At 44.9% G+C, this 16,271-nt stretch overlaps 1 protein-coding gene across 1 annotated transcript; it reads right to left on the reverse strand.

Moving 5' to 3' along the window:
• Window positions 1–1,136: 1,136 nt before the first annotated feature.
• On the reverse strand, window positions 1,137–13,533 carry lca5 (lebercilin LCA5). Its single transcript, XM_083790337.1, has 9 exons — window positions 13,106–13,533; window positions 10,485–10,732; window positions 8,881–9,186; window positions 6,782–6,919; window positions 5,263–5,359; window positions 4,151–4,275; window positions 2,807–2,993; window positions 1,784–2,526; window positions 1,137–1,648 (listed from the first exon to the last, which is right to left on the reverse strand). Exons 1-9 carry the CDS (start codon window positions 13,527–13,529, stop codon window positions 1,337–1,339), a joined length of 2,580 nt encoding a protein of 859 aa, XP_083646463.1. The 5' UTR covers window positions 13,530–13,533; the 3' UTR covers window positions 1,137–1,336.
• Window positions 13,534–16,271: the final 2,738 nt, after the last annotated feature.

Consider the following 16,271-nt stretch of genomic DNA (forward strand, 5'->3'; position numbering starts at 1 on the left):
TGGAACTACGGTATTGAACTACTATTGTTCCAATAAAGTGCTAAAAAGGCTGTAGCCTATTGTATAGATACATGTTTCAGTAGGAGTGGGATGGGTAGCAAAAGTAATATACAAATATAATGAGTAACATACTTTTTAAAGTAATATTATCACTTTTGAGTAAATATGAACTCATTACACTTCCTTAGTAACTCTGCCAACACTGCCTGCAGAGTCTGCACGCAGTGACCACGACTCAATGTATTTCATAATCATCTAAGGTTATCAAAACTAAATACATTACACTCTAAGTCGTATTACTTCAGTCGTTCACATACAATGCACATTACATGAATGTACACCTCTTTTACCTGAGTACATAGATATGGCAACCATATTATTGATTTTTATCATTCTGAATTCTCTACATATGGATTATATCGGTTTCACATACACCATATGGGTCTGAGATACATGTAGTAATGTTGAAGTCATAGAGGGGGGGCGGCGGTGGCTCAGGGGTAGAGTGCCTGGATGGTAACCGTAAGGTTGCCAGTTCGAACCCGGGCTCCCCCAGAGTTACTGTCGAAGTGTCCTTGGGCAAGACACTGAACCCCTAATTGCTCCCGATGTGCTAGTTGGTGCCTTGCATGGTTTCCGCTGCCATCGGTGTATGAATGGGTGAATGTAATGCACAATCTCTGTAAAGCGCCTTGGATAAAGGCGCTATATAAATGCACCATTTACCATTTACCATTTACCATAGAGCACCTAAGTCCGACGTCAATATCGGTAGAGGGCGCAAATCCATGGGTTCATGTACCTTTTTATTTGCATTGTAATCCCCATAGGGGGATTTTAGATCGCCTCATATAAGAACTGTGTTTGAAAAATAAACATGTCATCCTGGCCGCTTCACTCATATTGATATGAAGAATCAACTGACTGAGAGAAAACGCTATTGTTACTGCTACTGAATTTGTTAAATTTTCGCTAGAAACAGACTGTAGCATAATGTGAGTGACTGACTGTCGCAAACGATACAGAGACACCTCCCTGACAATAACGCAGAGACAGCTTGTTTATTTTTGGACCACAACGCTTATATGAGACGATTTTAAGATGACCCCATGTTATTCTCCATAGAGCAATTGCTTCCGGGAATCGAGGGGATGAGCGAGTGACATCAGGACTTCGGCGACTCTATTACAGTGAATATAAATGAAACTCACATCCAGTGGTGCTGTATTAAGTTTAGCTTCATCAGAAGCAATCATGACAACCTCCACGTACAATCTCAGCGAATCACATCGTCACCCCGCAGACAGCCGTGCTCAAACGTCCAATCGGAGCACATTCACAAAGTGAGCTCCTCGATGTCGTCATCGAACGAGGCGACGGCGCGGACCACGGGCCTGCTCTCGGCCACGTGCAGGGCGCCCTGCAGCGCGGGGGTCGGGGGGGTGCCGGTGGGGGCAGGGGAGTTGAAGTTTAACAGTCCTTCCCTTCTCGCGCGTATCCCATTGGTGGCGGGAGGGCTACTGAGGACCTCCATCTTATTGGAGGAGGCGTCGTAGGTGGCGGGCGTGGCCAGGGCTCCAAACAGCTGCTGCATCAGGTTAGACTTCCTGTCCTTCCCCGACCCGCTGTCCCTGTCTTTCCCCGTCGCCTCCAAGGTGGAGTCCCTGTTTTTCTCCACCCCTCTGACACCGCTGGGACCCGTCGCCTCGAAGGTGGAGTCCCTGTCTTTCTCCACTCCTCTGAGCCCGATCGCCTCCAAGGTGGAGTCCCTGTCTTTCTCCACCCCTCTGAGCCCGATCGCCTCCAAGGTGGAGTCCCTGTCCTCTCTGGTCGGAGGTGGAGGTGGAGGGAAGCCGGAGGAGGAGGAGCTTCGAGCGGCCGCACGTCCGAAAGACGGGGCGTAGCTTCCAAACGCCATGTCCTCGTTGGAGGCTTGGGGCACGCGGGTGCCTCTCCTCCCAACCCCCAATGTTCCCGCTCCGCCGTCTATGGCCACGCTTCTCCTGCCCCCCCCTTCCCGGCTCCCGGCGCCCACGCGAAAATTCGACTCCTCCGTCGTCTCCGTGAAGCGGAAGATGGCGGGGTTCTGGTTCCTTGATTCGGTAAAGCGAGGAGGTGGGGACCGGACTGTGGTACCGCTAGTACCAACACCGGAATGGGAAAGGGTGGAATCGCTTTCAGTGGACACGGGCTGCTGCAGGGGCTGGTTCTGACAGTCTATCTCATGCAACCTGGCCAGGAGCTGCTGTTTCTTAGCCCGTTCCTGCTCTGCGACAGCATGCGGACTGCATAGAGGCTGCTCTTTCTTACAAGGTTCCTGCTCTGCCACATGCGGACTGCATAGAGGCTGCTCTCTCTTACAAGGTTCCTGCTCTGCCACATGCAGACTGCATAGAGGCTGCTCTCTCTTACAAGGTTCCTGCTCTGCCACATGCGGACTGCATAGAGGCTTGTGACCGTGCTTCCCGTTCTCTACGTCTTTCCGGTTCAAAGTGTTTCCACCCTCCTCCTTCTCTTTCTGCCGGCCTGTGGGAATTAAACAATTAATGTTTAATGTTTAATAAGAAATCTCTACAACATATCATCTACAACTAAACATCTTTCTAAAGAAAGCTCTACTATATCAACCAAACAAACGTTGGGCTTAAGCAGAGCCACACCTGAACCTCACTGAAGACATACTGTAGTGTACACCTCTTTACATTGTCAAGGAATAAAGACATTAATGTTGACCATCTGCTGTACTGACAGGGCAAGTCAGGGCATGACGGAGCAGAGCCAAAACATGGTGCTTGTACAAGCTCACCGTCTCTTAGAGTCCTGGCTTTTGCCTCCAAGGCGTTCAGTTCCCTGTCTAGTGGCCGTTTCTTGTCTTTCTCTGGCTTTCTTTCCTTGCCATTGTCCCATTCCACGTCTTTCCTCCTCTGCTGTTCCCGCTCTAGAGCCTTCCTTTCCTCCATTTCACTCTGTTTTCTGTCCGCCTCGTCAACTTCCTGAAGAGAGGAATGTAATCGAGAGGGGGCACAAATAAAACATCATTTGACTTATTTCAGTGGCAGAGTGAGATGAATCAATGTAGTTAATTCATTATAAAATAATTAGTCTCTTTTTTTTTTTTTACTTCGTTTCTATTTCAGTTTTGTCAACTTTTACGACAAATCATGTTTTAGAAGCATAAAAAATATATAAATCAACATACATGGATAGAACATTTATGACAATGAGAGCTTGGACCTGATGTTGGATAGGAAAGTGTGGACGGCAGCGATCCAGGAATCCCGAGTTGGTGTTGGCTAGACCTCAGTCTCGCAGCAACTAACTAGTCAAAAACCTGAGACATTTTCCATACTTTTTCAGTCATGGATCTGGTTTCAACCACTTAATTGTGATGCATTTTATGGCCGCAGCGAGTACTATGGAGTAGGTATTTTTTGGGCTCTGCCCCTCTGGTACCACTCCCAGAGTCCCAGCAACATCTCCATGGGATCCTCTGTGATATTCTGACAAAAATGTATTTTAGTGCTTCAGAGATATCTCCCTCCAGAACAGTCTTAATTTGGGACTGGCCCAGAATATACGATTGTGGTTCCCGATATGTGACCCACAGCCCTTCAACATCTCTTCGAATGAGTTGGCCCCTATTTCTGGTGTCCTGAAAAAATCTAGTTATCACTTTCCATGTATTTGAAGTAAGGTGTGCTTCACATATATTTCTTATCCATGTATCTGGTGATATGTTTATCTATACCCATTTCAGCTTCTAATCTCTCCTTTATATACAATGAACCGTTAGGGCACATGTCCAAGAAGATTTGTTAAAATTCTCTAATTACCTTCCTATCCTCATCAAATTAAAAATGCATACATCTCTCTCTTCAATTGGAATGGGTTTCATTGCTTTCTCCCAATCTTTATGTTTTGTTAAAAAGTGTCTTTGGTGCAGATATCTGAAAAAAAAAAAGAATCTGTATTTGGAAGATCGAAATCAGTTTGAATGATTAATTAACACATTGACTCCCATTCACGAGTCACCCGAGTTAATTGATAAAGACCTCTTTCCCTCCCAAACACAAGTTTTTAAGACATACAAGGTTTTTCTCGGACACTCTAGGATACGGAAAAATGGAGCCTGGAAGTAGAGAAGCTTTACCTTGAGCGATAGGTAGCCGTTGGGCGCCTGCTCGTTGTTGGCATCGGGTGGAGGGGTGGGGAAGTCCAGACTGGACATCCTGTCTTCTTCTGTCTGCACTGCCTTGGTGCCGTTCCTGCTGGAAACTACAAACAAACATGCAGTTTACATCACTGTTCATTTCCCATAACTACTCCCTTCTAGGGATGTGAATTATCCATTCATGCATTAATAGTTAATTGATATGTTTTGATAAGGTTATCGATTGATTAACGGGTTAGTTGATAAGCAGCGTTTTTGTAAAGAAAATCTGAGAATCTTAATTTCCCTCAATGTATAACATACAAATCTACATTTAGCTGATATACAGAAATAATACAAAAGGCATATTATATTCCTTAATCAAATATTTATTTGACCATTGACGATACATTGCCAGGCAATGGCATCGTTGTTTGTGCGTTCCTCGGCCACACGCATTACATTCACAGAAAACCACCCAATGATGGAACCGCATATTCTTTTTGGATTCCTTACAATTACGGTAGTTATTAACTGTTAACGACTACCGATTAATTTCTTAACGGCGATTCATCGATTAACATCCCTACTCCCTTCAAAACCATGCATCCCAGGAAATTATGCAGCTTCTGTGACAATATAAACAGCTTACTCTTTTCCCTTCTGGCTCCAAAACTATGGAATGCACTTCCCATTACAATCAGAACTGCAGCCTCACTCCCAACCTTCCGCCGTAGTGTGAAAGTCCACCTCTTCAGACTCCATCATGGCCCGTAGCACTTACCCTACCCCCTTAGATAGCACTTTTGTAGACTTAGATAGCATTTGATACAGACTTATAGCATGTTATGTTGAGTAGACAGACAGCCCTAGAATTGCATTGTATGTAGTCACAGCACTTTATAGTATATATGTATAGCATAGTTTATATGTATAGTTTCATTATATAGATATTCCACTGTTACGTTCTTAGCTTACACATTTTTGATGATAACTACTTTTTATGTATGTGATGTATTGCCATGCTTTTTGTTCTTGCTTCTGCTAAATGCCTAAATTGTAATTGTAAATTGTAGCTTACGCTTAACCAACAACTAGGCACCGCAACAAACCTGTACTTTTCATGTCGCTGTCATTATCCTTTCTAGGGGTGTGTTTCACCATGCGGTTGGCATAGATGTTTCTGGTATCCAGCTCTCTCTCCTTCTCCTGATAGGGACGGAAATTATATTGTTATTATTATAATGAAGAATTAGCCAGCCCACATCTAGGAATCTGTGTACGCACAAGGATGTATGCCAGTGAGTAGGCTACTATCCTTGTGCGTGTGACATCAAATCAAACTTTATTTATAAAGCACATTTATAGCATAAACAATACAATCAAATAAGATCAATACATCAATATCAAGCGGGTACATATGGATATATTAAGACACTAAGATAAGAGGTGATCAAATAAAAGGTTGGAATTAAACTACGGTAAGTAAGTAGCCTTGCCGAGCCATGAGGCCCATAGGGCAGGAGCCTATCTCCTGTTTCTGTAGCCATGAGGCCCATAGGGCAGGAGCCTATCTCCTGTTTCTGTAGCCATGAGGCCCATAGGGCAGGAGCCTATCTCCTGTTTCTGTAGCCATGAGGCCCACAGAGCAGGAGCCTATCTCCTGTTTCTGTAGCCATGAGGCCCATAGGGCAGGAGCCTATCTCCTGTTTCTGTAGCCATGAGGCCCATAGGGGCAGGAGCCTATGTACTGTTTCTGTAGCCATGAGGCCCACAGAGCAGGAGCCTATGTCCTGTTTCTGTAGCTATGAGGCCCACAGAGCAGGAGCCTATGTCCTGTTTCTGTAGCCATGAGGCCCTTAGGGCAGGAGCCTATCTCCTGTTTCTGTAGCCATGAGGCCCACAGAGCAGAAGCCTATGTCCTGTTTCTGTAGCCATGAGGCCCATAGGGGCAGGAGCCTATGTCCTGTTTCTGTAGCCATGAGGCCCATAGGGCAGGAGCCTATCTCCTGTTTCTGTAGCCATAAGGCCCACAGAGCAGGAGCCTATGTCCTGTTTCTGTAGCCATGAGGCCCATAGGGCAGGAGCCTATCTCCTGTTTCTGTAGCCATGAGGTCCATAGGGGGCAGGAGCCTATGTCCTGTTTCTGTAGCCATGAGGCCCATAGGGGGCAGGAGCCTATGTCCTGTTTCTGTAGCCATGAGGCCCATAGGGGCAGGAGCCTATGTCCTGTTTCTGTAGCCATGAGGCCCATAGGGGCAGGAGCCTATCTCCTGTTTCTGTAGCCATGAGGCCCATAGGGGCAGGAGCCTATGTCCTGTTTCTGTAGCGTGAGGCAGCTTTGATGTACAAGTACACCCCCTGGACATGACGCTAGTATGTCGCAGGGACTTACCACCAATCCAACCCTTGATGCTGAGTGTCAAGCAGGGAGGCACTGGGTCCCATTTTTAGAGTCTTTGGTATGACCCGGCCGGGGATTGAACCCCGACCTCCTAGTCTCAGGGCGGAAATTCTAACCACAAGGCCACTGAGCTGGTAATTGGAATTAAACCAGGCTGTGCTTAAAAGCCAGGTGCATTTGTGTGTGTGTGTGTGTGTGTGTGTGTGTGTGTGTGTGTGTGTGTATACCTTGAGTTTGTTGCCCAGTCGAGAGAGGTCTTCCTGTAGATCCATGATGGCGTTCTGAGCGTTGACGTACTTCCTTTTCTCTGCAGCGAGCTGCCGCTGGTAACTACTGCTGCTGAGCTCCATGCTGCGCTCCAGCTCCTACGCACAGACACAGACACAGACACAGACACAGACACACACACACACACACACACACACGTCAGTCATCTACAACATCAGTACTGTGATGTTTGATTGATTGATTGATTGATTGAGATATTTATTAACAGTTTGCAGAATTTACAGTACATTTCAAGCACAAACTCAATACAAAGACTGTTAACTGTGAGTGGACGACCCAATTAAGCATTACACTTGTTTACAACAGGGTCCACATTGTTCAATTCATCAAAACATTTAGAGACATACAAATAGACATTTCTATGTAGCTAAAGAACAGAACAGGAATTCATCATATAGGAAGCAAAAAGGGAAAAGATACATGTACAGTGAGGGGAAATGGGGGGGGGTAGGGGGATTCAGATTTTACAGAGGCCAGTTTCGAATTGCAGCCAACCGTAGGTGCCCTTTGAGAGCGGTTTTGAAGGAGTCAAGGGATTCACATGTCTTAATGACTGTTGGTAGGGCGTTCCACATTTTGGTGGCATAGGAGAGAAAATAATTTAGTCCCTTGTTTGTGCCGAATCTGGGTTGTACATGGTTTGTTGCACTCCCTCTGGTGTTGTGGGTGTGGACTTCGTTTACATTAAGGAAGTATTTAGACAGGTACATGGGTATCTTGTCCGTCATCCATATTTGGGCAGGGTTTAAGCCCCGGACACACACACGCATGCACGCACCCACACAGGCCCATTTCTAGATGGAACACCTCGCCTCCTACAAAGCCATGGCATTAAAAAAAGGCTGTCTAAAAACACATATTGTAACTGAGATTTCACATGCATAGATTTTCAACCATGACTCAACTTTCAGCCCCTTCTTAAGTGCATACATTATATACAGGCATGAATTGAATAGATAGGACCCAAAATGGAAACAAAAATGGAAACAAGACCGCAAGGACCAAGTGCTTGACTGTACTCTGTTGCCGTTTGCATTTCTGTTGAATACAGTATTCAGTCAATCAAAAACAAAACCCTGTTATAGCACAGGCCATGCTGTGGTAGTAACCTGACTCCGCCAGACTGAAGAAGCTTGCTTCACACTCGTTTCACAAACAAACTACTTACATCTGGGACCACTGTTTTTTTCAAGCTACTTGGCAGGTGATTGGCAGATCCCGCCCGTAGCTGCCGCTGATTGGTCCGAACAGGCCTCATTACTGCATCAGCGAATCCAGATGGAATGGCTGTGCTATGAACTTGTGACTCAATACCGCCCCCACCTGGCGGAGTCAGGTTAACACTTTTAGACCTGAGGCTGGTTCTAAAAAAGTTTTCTGTGTCAGTGGTGTATAAATCTCACTCATGACAAGGACCCCCAACAATTATATGTAATTGGCCGTGGACCTCAATCTCAAAAAACAATATATATTCAAAGATTTGCGCCACATTTTCACGATTTTTTCAAAAATAGCAGCTCTGCAAGCTTGAGCTTGAGCTTGTAGATCTGCTATTTTTCAATCGCTAAAGTATAGAGCACCGACGGGCACAAATCCACGGGTTCATGTACTTTTTATTTGCATTGTAATCCCCATAGGAGGATTTTAGATCGCCTCATATAAGAACTGTGTTTGAAAAATAAACAAATCATCCAGGCCGTTACACTCATATGAAGAATCAACTGACTGAGAGGAAATGCTATATTTGCTACTGAATTAGTTACATTTTCGCTAGAAACAGATATGAGTGACTGACTGTCGTAAACGATACAGAGACACCTCCCTGACAATAACGCTGAGACAGCTTGTTTATTTTAAGATGACCCCATGTTATTCTCCGTAGAGAAACTACTTCCGTGAGCCAGGGGAATCGAGGGGATGAGCGAGTGACGTCAGGACTTCGGCGCTCTATATAACATAATACTTAAAACACCAAAAGGGGGTTCCCGTCCTGAATGGGTCGTTATAAATGCTGTAGATTGAAGGCCGCTGTTCTCACCTTTATCCTGCGTTCTCCCTCCAGGTTCCGCGTCTTCTGTTCCTCCAGCTGGCGGCTCAGCTCCTCGCGGGGTCCCAGCTCCCGCTGCTCGGCCAGCTTCTTCAGCCTCGCGCCGGCCGCCTGGCTCTTCTGCAGCCTCTCGTCGCTGGCCTTCAGCTGCCGCTCCGCCGCCCGCTCGCGCTCCTGCGCCCGCCGCAGCCGCTCGCGCAGCGCGTGCGTCTCGTTGTTGTGGCGCGACAGCAGCTGGGTGATCTCGCTCTCCGTGTCGTCGTAGCGATGCAGGGCCTTCTCCTGACGCACGTGGAGCTGGAGGAGTGTCGGGAAGAGAGGAGGTTTTAAATGTATAATTATTGAACTTATACAGAGAGGGAGATAAATCTTCCAAGTCCTGTACCCATATAAGGTGTTTTTAGAGCATTTTGTTAGGATAAACTCTTATTTGCATGTGTTTATGTCCATCCTCGGGAGCTCACAATTTTGCTCACATGAGGCTGCGTGAATTGTTTATCAAAGCATTTACTAAGCACGTATACGAACTGAACTAACGATAAAACTATACATATTATTCCTGACAGTATAAAGAGTCAGGAAACTGGGGACATGACAGACAGAAGGACTTGAAATGGATGGACAGAGGGACATGACATGGACAGACAGACAGAGGGACATGACATGGATGGACGGACAGACAGAGGGACATGACATGGATGGACGGACAGACAGCGGGACATGACATGGATGGACAGACAGACAGAGGGACATGACATGGATGGACAGACAGACAGAGGGACATGACATGGATGGACAGACAGACAGAGGGACATGACATGGATGGACAGACAGAGGGACATGACATGGATGGACAGACAGAGGGACATGACATGGACAGACAGACAGAGGGACATGGATGGACAGACAGAGGGACATGACATGGATGGACAGACAGAGGGACATAACATGGACAGACAGACAGAGGGACATGGATGGACAGACAGACAGAGGGACATGACATGGATGGACAGACAGATCTTCAAGGTCTTCTGTGGTTTTATTTCTTTATTGCTTCCCTTTGTCAACTTGTAGTCTTTTGTATTGTTCTTAAGTGAACTTTTAAGGCTCATACATAGTCTGGATTTTCGGTGGTTAGGTGACCACCGAACTACAACATGACGTCACGAGCCGCGGTGAAGAGCAAACCACCGCCACCGCTCCTCAGCCCTTCTCTCTGTTTTTACTCACCACCGCTCAACGTTATTTCGCGGTGGTCAGCTCACCACCGAAGATCCAGACTATGAATAGGCCTTTAATCTGCTTTTAATCATGCAGGAAAGGATTCCAAATAAAACAGCTGGGTTCTCCTTTCCTTGCATTGAATTTATGTGTATTATATATATATATATGTATTGTCTATTTTTTATACTATGTGCTAAATAAATACACCTAAATTATAAAGCTAAACCTAAGCCGGAATCGAACTCAGCTATATGAATGATGCACATGGTGCAGGAGAGGTCTTTAATAGTGATTCCACCAAAGCTCATAGCTACACAGCAACGTTCTGAGGGTTAGTAGAACTCTGAAAGTGCAAAGAATGGACCCTATACCTGTTTCAGGATGCGGTTTTCCTTCTGTAGCTCCTCGGTGCGCAGCCCCAGCTCAGTGAAGGCGTTTCGCAGCTCGTTGATTTTCAGCAGGCGGGCCGACAGCAGGCGCTTGGTGACCAGGTCCAGGTCTTTGGAGGGCGCCGTGGAGTCTTTGCTCTGAGAGCGCACGCCCACCCGATGCTGCTGGGAGTGGGTCCCTCCGCCCGGGCGCTGGAGGCGAGGCACACCCCGACGTACCACAGCAGCCCCTGGTGGGAGACAGGAGAACAGAGCACATTAATATAATATATATAATATCATTATTTAATTTTTATTTATTTTGGGAGGGGAGGGGGGGGGGGGGGTAAATTCAAATCAAATCAAGCTTTATTTATATAGCACATTTAAAACAATCGAGATTGATCAAAGTGCTTTACACAATAAAATCTAGAAATAATTATGCATATAAAATAAAAAAACATCCAAACAATTATGCATGTGCACCCACATGGCAACAAGACATGAAACAGTTCAACTGACAACAAAAACAAAATCAGGAATGATCAAAAGCCATAGAAAAAAAGAGATGACTCTTAAGAAGAGACTTGAACAGTTCAATGGACTGTGATATAAAAAGGGAGGCTATTCCAGAGCATGGGTGCTGCAACAGGCAAGGCACGATCACCTCTAGATGTTAAATTAGTCAAAAGCAGCTGGCCGGCAGACCTCAAAGGTTTGGCTGGAGTAGAATCTTCCAAGAGGTCAGATATTAAAAGTATGAGTAATGTAGACAACGAATAATGCAAGACAAACTGGGGGTGGTCCTTGAAATTAAATGGGTTGAGAATCTCTGCTAGAACCGTAAAAATCTTCTCTTATGGGGGTCCCTGGCATATCTTTTCAAATGGGGGTCCATGGGCATGATAAGTGTCAATTTGGGGGTCCTTGACTTGACATGAAAACGTTTGGGAACCACTGCTGTAAGTAAGATATGGGTTGACACGTTCTTCCCAGATGCCATGCCACAATACTGGAAATGAGTGCTATGCTGCCATCTACTGGAAAGTCAACTAACTTTCAGAAACAAACGTTTGACTGATGTACACAATGGTATAACTAGAACTGCACTCTGTCGAGTGCATACTTGCTTGTTGCACACTAGTAGGCCATAAATGGCCAACTAGTGCGCAAGCAGAGCGCGCAAGTCCTTTCGACCGCTGTAAAATGTCAAATCTCAGTATCTCTGTGAAGGAACGTTTGAAATGATTAATGTTTAGATGTAACTATTTGCTACCTACTTTATACATATAAACATCTAGTATTATTAAGTATGATTCAAGTTTCTATCTATATAAGAAATACTGTTTTATCGTGTTGAGATGGCTGAGACTCTCTAGAAAATTTAACTTAGTTTTTGCATATATAATTATATACTTAGATATATACTTAATTTTGCACACTACACTAACGTTAAGATTTATCGTTACACTTTGTGACTTTTATACATTCCAGAAACATAATGTTGTATTACTTACGTCATCATTGAGAGCAGTTATACAATAACTCTGGGACCAGAGTACGTGTTGTGTATATGTATGACTAGCTGGTCTCAGCAGATCAGGCACAATTTGCTATACTCTATACTCTATACTGTATAAAGTGTGTATACGTGGTGTGTATGTGTATAACTAGCTCTAAATGATGACGTAAGAAATATATATAATATATATAGTATATAGGCATATACTATATACGTATACATATATACTCTATACTCTATACTGTATAAAGTGTGTAGTTGTAAGTTGATTAGCGGTATACTGTGGTTACTTTGCGCCAAAAACCGTGACAGCTGTTCCGCCATTTGAGGCTTACGCAGAAAAACATCAAATCTGTGCCTGTGTTGCTGGACCAATGATGACGAAATGACCATATTTCTTACGTCATCATTTAGAGCTAGTCATACACATACACACCACGTACTCTGGTCCCAGCAGATCAGGCACAATTTGCTATTTTATTTTTTACTGATTATGTATATAGTATACGTATGACTAGCTCTAAATGATGACGTAAGAAATATATATAGTATATATATAGTATATAGGCATATACTATATATGTAAACATATATACTCTATACTCTATACTGTATAAAGTGTGTAGTTGTAAGTTGATTAGCGGTATACTGTGGTTACTTTGCGCCAAAAACCGTGACAGCTGTTCCGCCATTTGAGGCTTACGCAGAAAAACATCAAATCTGTGCCTGTGTTGCTGGACCAATGATGACGAAATGACCATATTTCTTACGTCATCATTAAGAGCTAGTCATACACATACACACCACGTACTCTGGTCCCAGCAGATCAGGCACAATTTGCTATTTTATTTTTTACTGATTATGTATATAGTATACGTATGACTAGCTCTAAATGATGACGTAAGAAATATGGTCATTTCGTCATCATTGGTCCAGCAACACAGGCACAGATTTGATGTTTTTCTGCGTAAGCCTCGAATGGCGGAACAGCTGTCACGACGAAGGAGACCGGGCGAAAATATTACTTGCGCGCTCTGCTTGCGCAAGTAATAATGAATTAATTGATTGTGATTGATTGATCGTGTGTGTCTGCATTCCCCACCTTTCTTGTAGCCGGGGCTGTTAGATGTCTTCTTGGCCTGCCCTCCTCTGGGTGGAGATGGGGACGGCGTCCTGGACCGAGAGTATGGTGAAAGTGAGCGCTCAGAGAGAGACTCGTTCTCATATTTATCAGAATAAAACGATCTACTGCTCCTCCGTCGTTCTTCCTCGTCCGACGTCCTATCCCGGTCTGGGTCTGGATCCCAGATGCGGGTTTTGGACCGGTCCAGAGCAGAGCTCTCCTTCTCGTCGGCGTCCCGGTTCTTGTCCCGTTGGCTGCTGCTGCGTTTTGGACTTTGGAACGACGACGTTTGGGAACGTTTCCCTGGTGTGGTCCGTACGGAATCGGATTGACGACTTTGTTCGGCGTCCCGGTTGTCTCCGTAGGTGTGGGCGCTGTTTTCTGATTCCATGACTTTTTCCATGGCTTGTTCTGGAAACACATTATGGATGCGAAAAGAGGAAATGAATACGTCTCAAACAACAGATACTGTCTATTTTGCATTACAATAACAAGGGCATGTTACCCACTAAGTAGAACTGGATATTAAATGTCCCAACGGCGACTTAAGTAAGTGGTTGAATGAAGTGCCTGGTGCTGGGAGTCTGGTGCAACGCACAGGTCCTGGGCCTGGTGAGAGCAGGAGTGGACCTGGTGAGACGTAGGAGGGGCCCGGAGTGGACAGGAGTCAACCCACAGAGCCTAGGCCCTAATCCTTCCATGCGCCAGAATCTGGTTCTCCCAGTCCTGGCAGAGTAGTTCCGGAGCAACGGATTGTGTGGCCCTGGTCTTTCCCTAATGGGACTGATCGAGGGTACTTAGCTACTGGGACGTAAGTCGGGACTTGATCACCCCGGCTGGGTCACCTGAGTGAGGGGTATGATGTTGCCAGACCCGAAACCCTGATGACCTTGGGATACATCACTGAGGATACGTCCCAGGTCCATCCATGCAATGTTTTATAGTTATAGTTGTACTGTACGTAATACGTATGTATATATTACACCAGTCCTCCGACCTCCGTGACCTTCACTGGCTCCCGGTCAAACAAAGAATCCATTTAAAAACACTCCTGACCACCTACAAAGCACTAAACAACCTGGCTCCCCCATACCTATACCTCTGTGACCTCCTCAAACGTCATGTCCACTCCCGCTCCCTCAGGTCTGGTGATGCAAACCTACCTTGACGTCCCCAAAACCAAACTCCGCTGCCCCAACCCTGTGGAATCATGCCCTCCCTAAAACACTCAGAGATGCCCTCACCCTCCAAACCTTCAAAACCGCCCTCAAAACACACCTCTTCAACATTGCTTTTCCCAGCTAACTCTTTTCACTATTTTTTATGTTTTATTTTTAGCTCTTTTAGTGTTAATTTATTTTTCCTAATAAAGTTGTTTTTATTGGCCCAGGCCGTAGCGTAACGGTCTGGGCACCGGACTGGTAATCCAGTCGCAGTGTGCCGCGGGTTCGACTCCCGGACCCGACACGGCCTTTACTGCATGTCATCCCCCCATCTCTCTCCCGTTTCCTGTCAGCCTACTGTCTGTCCCTTCAAAAATCAATAAAAGGCGTAAGCCGCAAAAAAAAAAAAAAAAAAAAAAAAAGTTGTTTTTATTTTGTTGTTACTAGTTATTATTGTTATTTCAGAAATTGTGATAAAACAAAAAAGTTAGAAAATAAAAACATTTTCTCCAAAGCACTTTACATTACAATGTACATTAACCCATCCACACACCGATGGCAGGGGCAAGGCACCAATAACCTGCTCATCGGGAGCAGTTGTTAGGGCCGGGGCTTCAGTGTCTTGCTCAAGGACACTTTGCCAGGAAGAGCCGGGAATAGAACCTGGAACCTTCAGGATTCCAAGACTACCTCTTTCTTGAGCCACTGCCGGCCCTTTGAAGAAGCTGGGCCAACTGGCTCGCTGGGCGGGCACCCCTTTTGGTGTTAGCATTACGTTATGCTTTAGCTATTTAAATAGCAGATCTACAAGCTCATAGCGCGCCACTGAGTGGCGCGCTACGAGCTTGTAGGTCTGCTATTTTTGAAAAATCGAAGAACGACTGACATAGAAACATAGCTTTTTCAGAAAACTTTTTTCAAACAGACATTTTTAGAATCTGATCTCATGTAAGAATGGGTTAAGAAGCTGGGCCAAGAAGCATGAGTTCAACTCCGTTGCTCTCCCCAGGTTGGCGGAGGGTGTGTAGAGCCCAGGATCACATTAGATGATTGACACAGGGGGTGAAAAATGGGTTACAAAATCTTGGGATAAAAAATATATTTAACTGGCTCGCTTGAAGAACCTGGGCCAACAGGCTCGCTTGCCATTATAGTGTGTATATAAGTGTGCGTCTCTTGGTCACTAAGCGACTGAACATGAGAAGCGGAACTTTCCATGAGGGTGAATGAAGTGTTATTAAAACACTGCTCCTCTCTGCTGCCACTGATTACACTCTGACTTATTGAGAGGCCAGATCATGTGTTGCTAAGCAGTGCCACAGGGCGTGCACAGACTACACTTGACATTTAATAAATTCAAGGCTGCTATGAACACCCTGGCCTTTTTATTTATCATGACAACAATACAATCACAACTTGAATAATAAGGCACTGGCTCAAAATTAAGCTTTGCTATAAAAAAAAAAAGAATGTTGATTGCATGAATAGACTTCACTCCACTTATCCACTGGATAACAACGTCTATAATGCCAAAATAATCACGTCAAAATAATATATGCCCAAATCTCCTAGTATTCATCATCATGCAAAAGCTTAAACCAGCTTGGATTATTATTTAAACTGGGATTTTGGGTTTTTTTCTGAGCAGCATGTTGTTTTGTTGCTGGTGACTTCAGTGACAGATGGGATTAAACACAACAGGCCGCCTTCTGCTTCTGACAACAGCCATATAGGCACGTTGCTGGACGTCAATAAGTCAACAGCAACAGCAACACAATCCGTCTCTATGTTGTTATTATTAGTAGCAGATCTCCAAAGTTAACAGTGAATCGAAATACAGCTGATTGAGTTTGAAACTATACATTCAAATAACCGCTTTTCGACAGGAACTAACGTGTTATTATTAGTAGCTAATAAACGTAAGCTGAACCTATAGCTGGGCAGCTGCTATCACGCTATCATCAACAGGTGGAAATGTGTTT

Source organism: Protomyctophum parallelum (assembly GCF_964188405.1).
Source record: "Protomyctophum parallelum genome assembly, chromosome: 19".
NCBI classification, from domain to species: domain Eukaryota; kingdom Metazoa; phylum Chordata; class Actinopteri; order Myctophiformes; family Myctophidae; genus Protomyctophum; species Protomyctophum parallelum.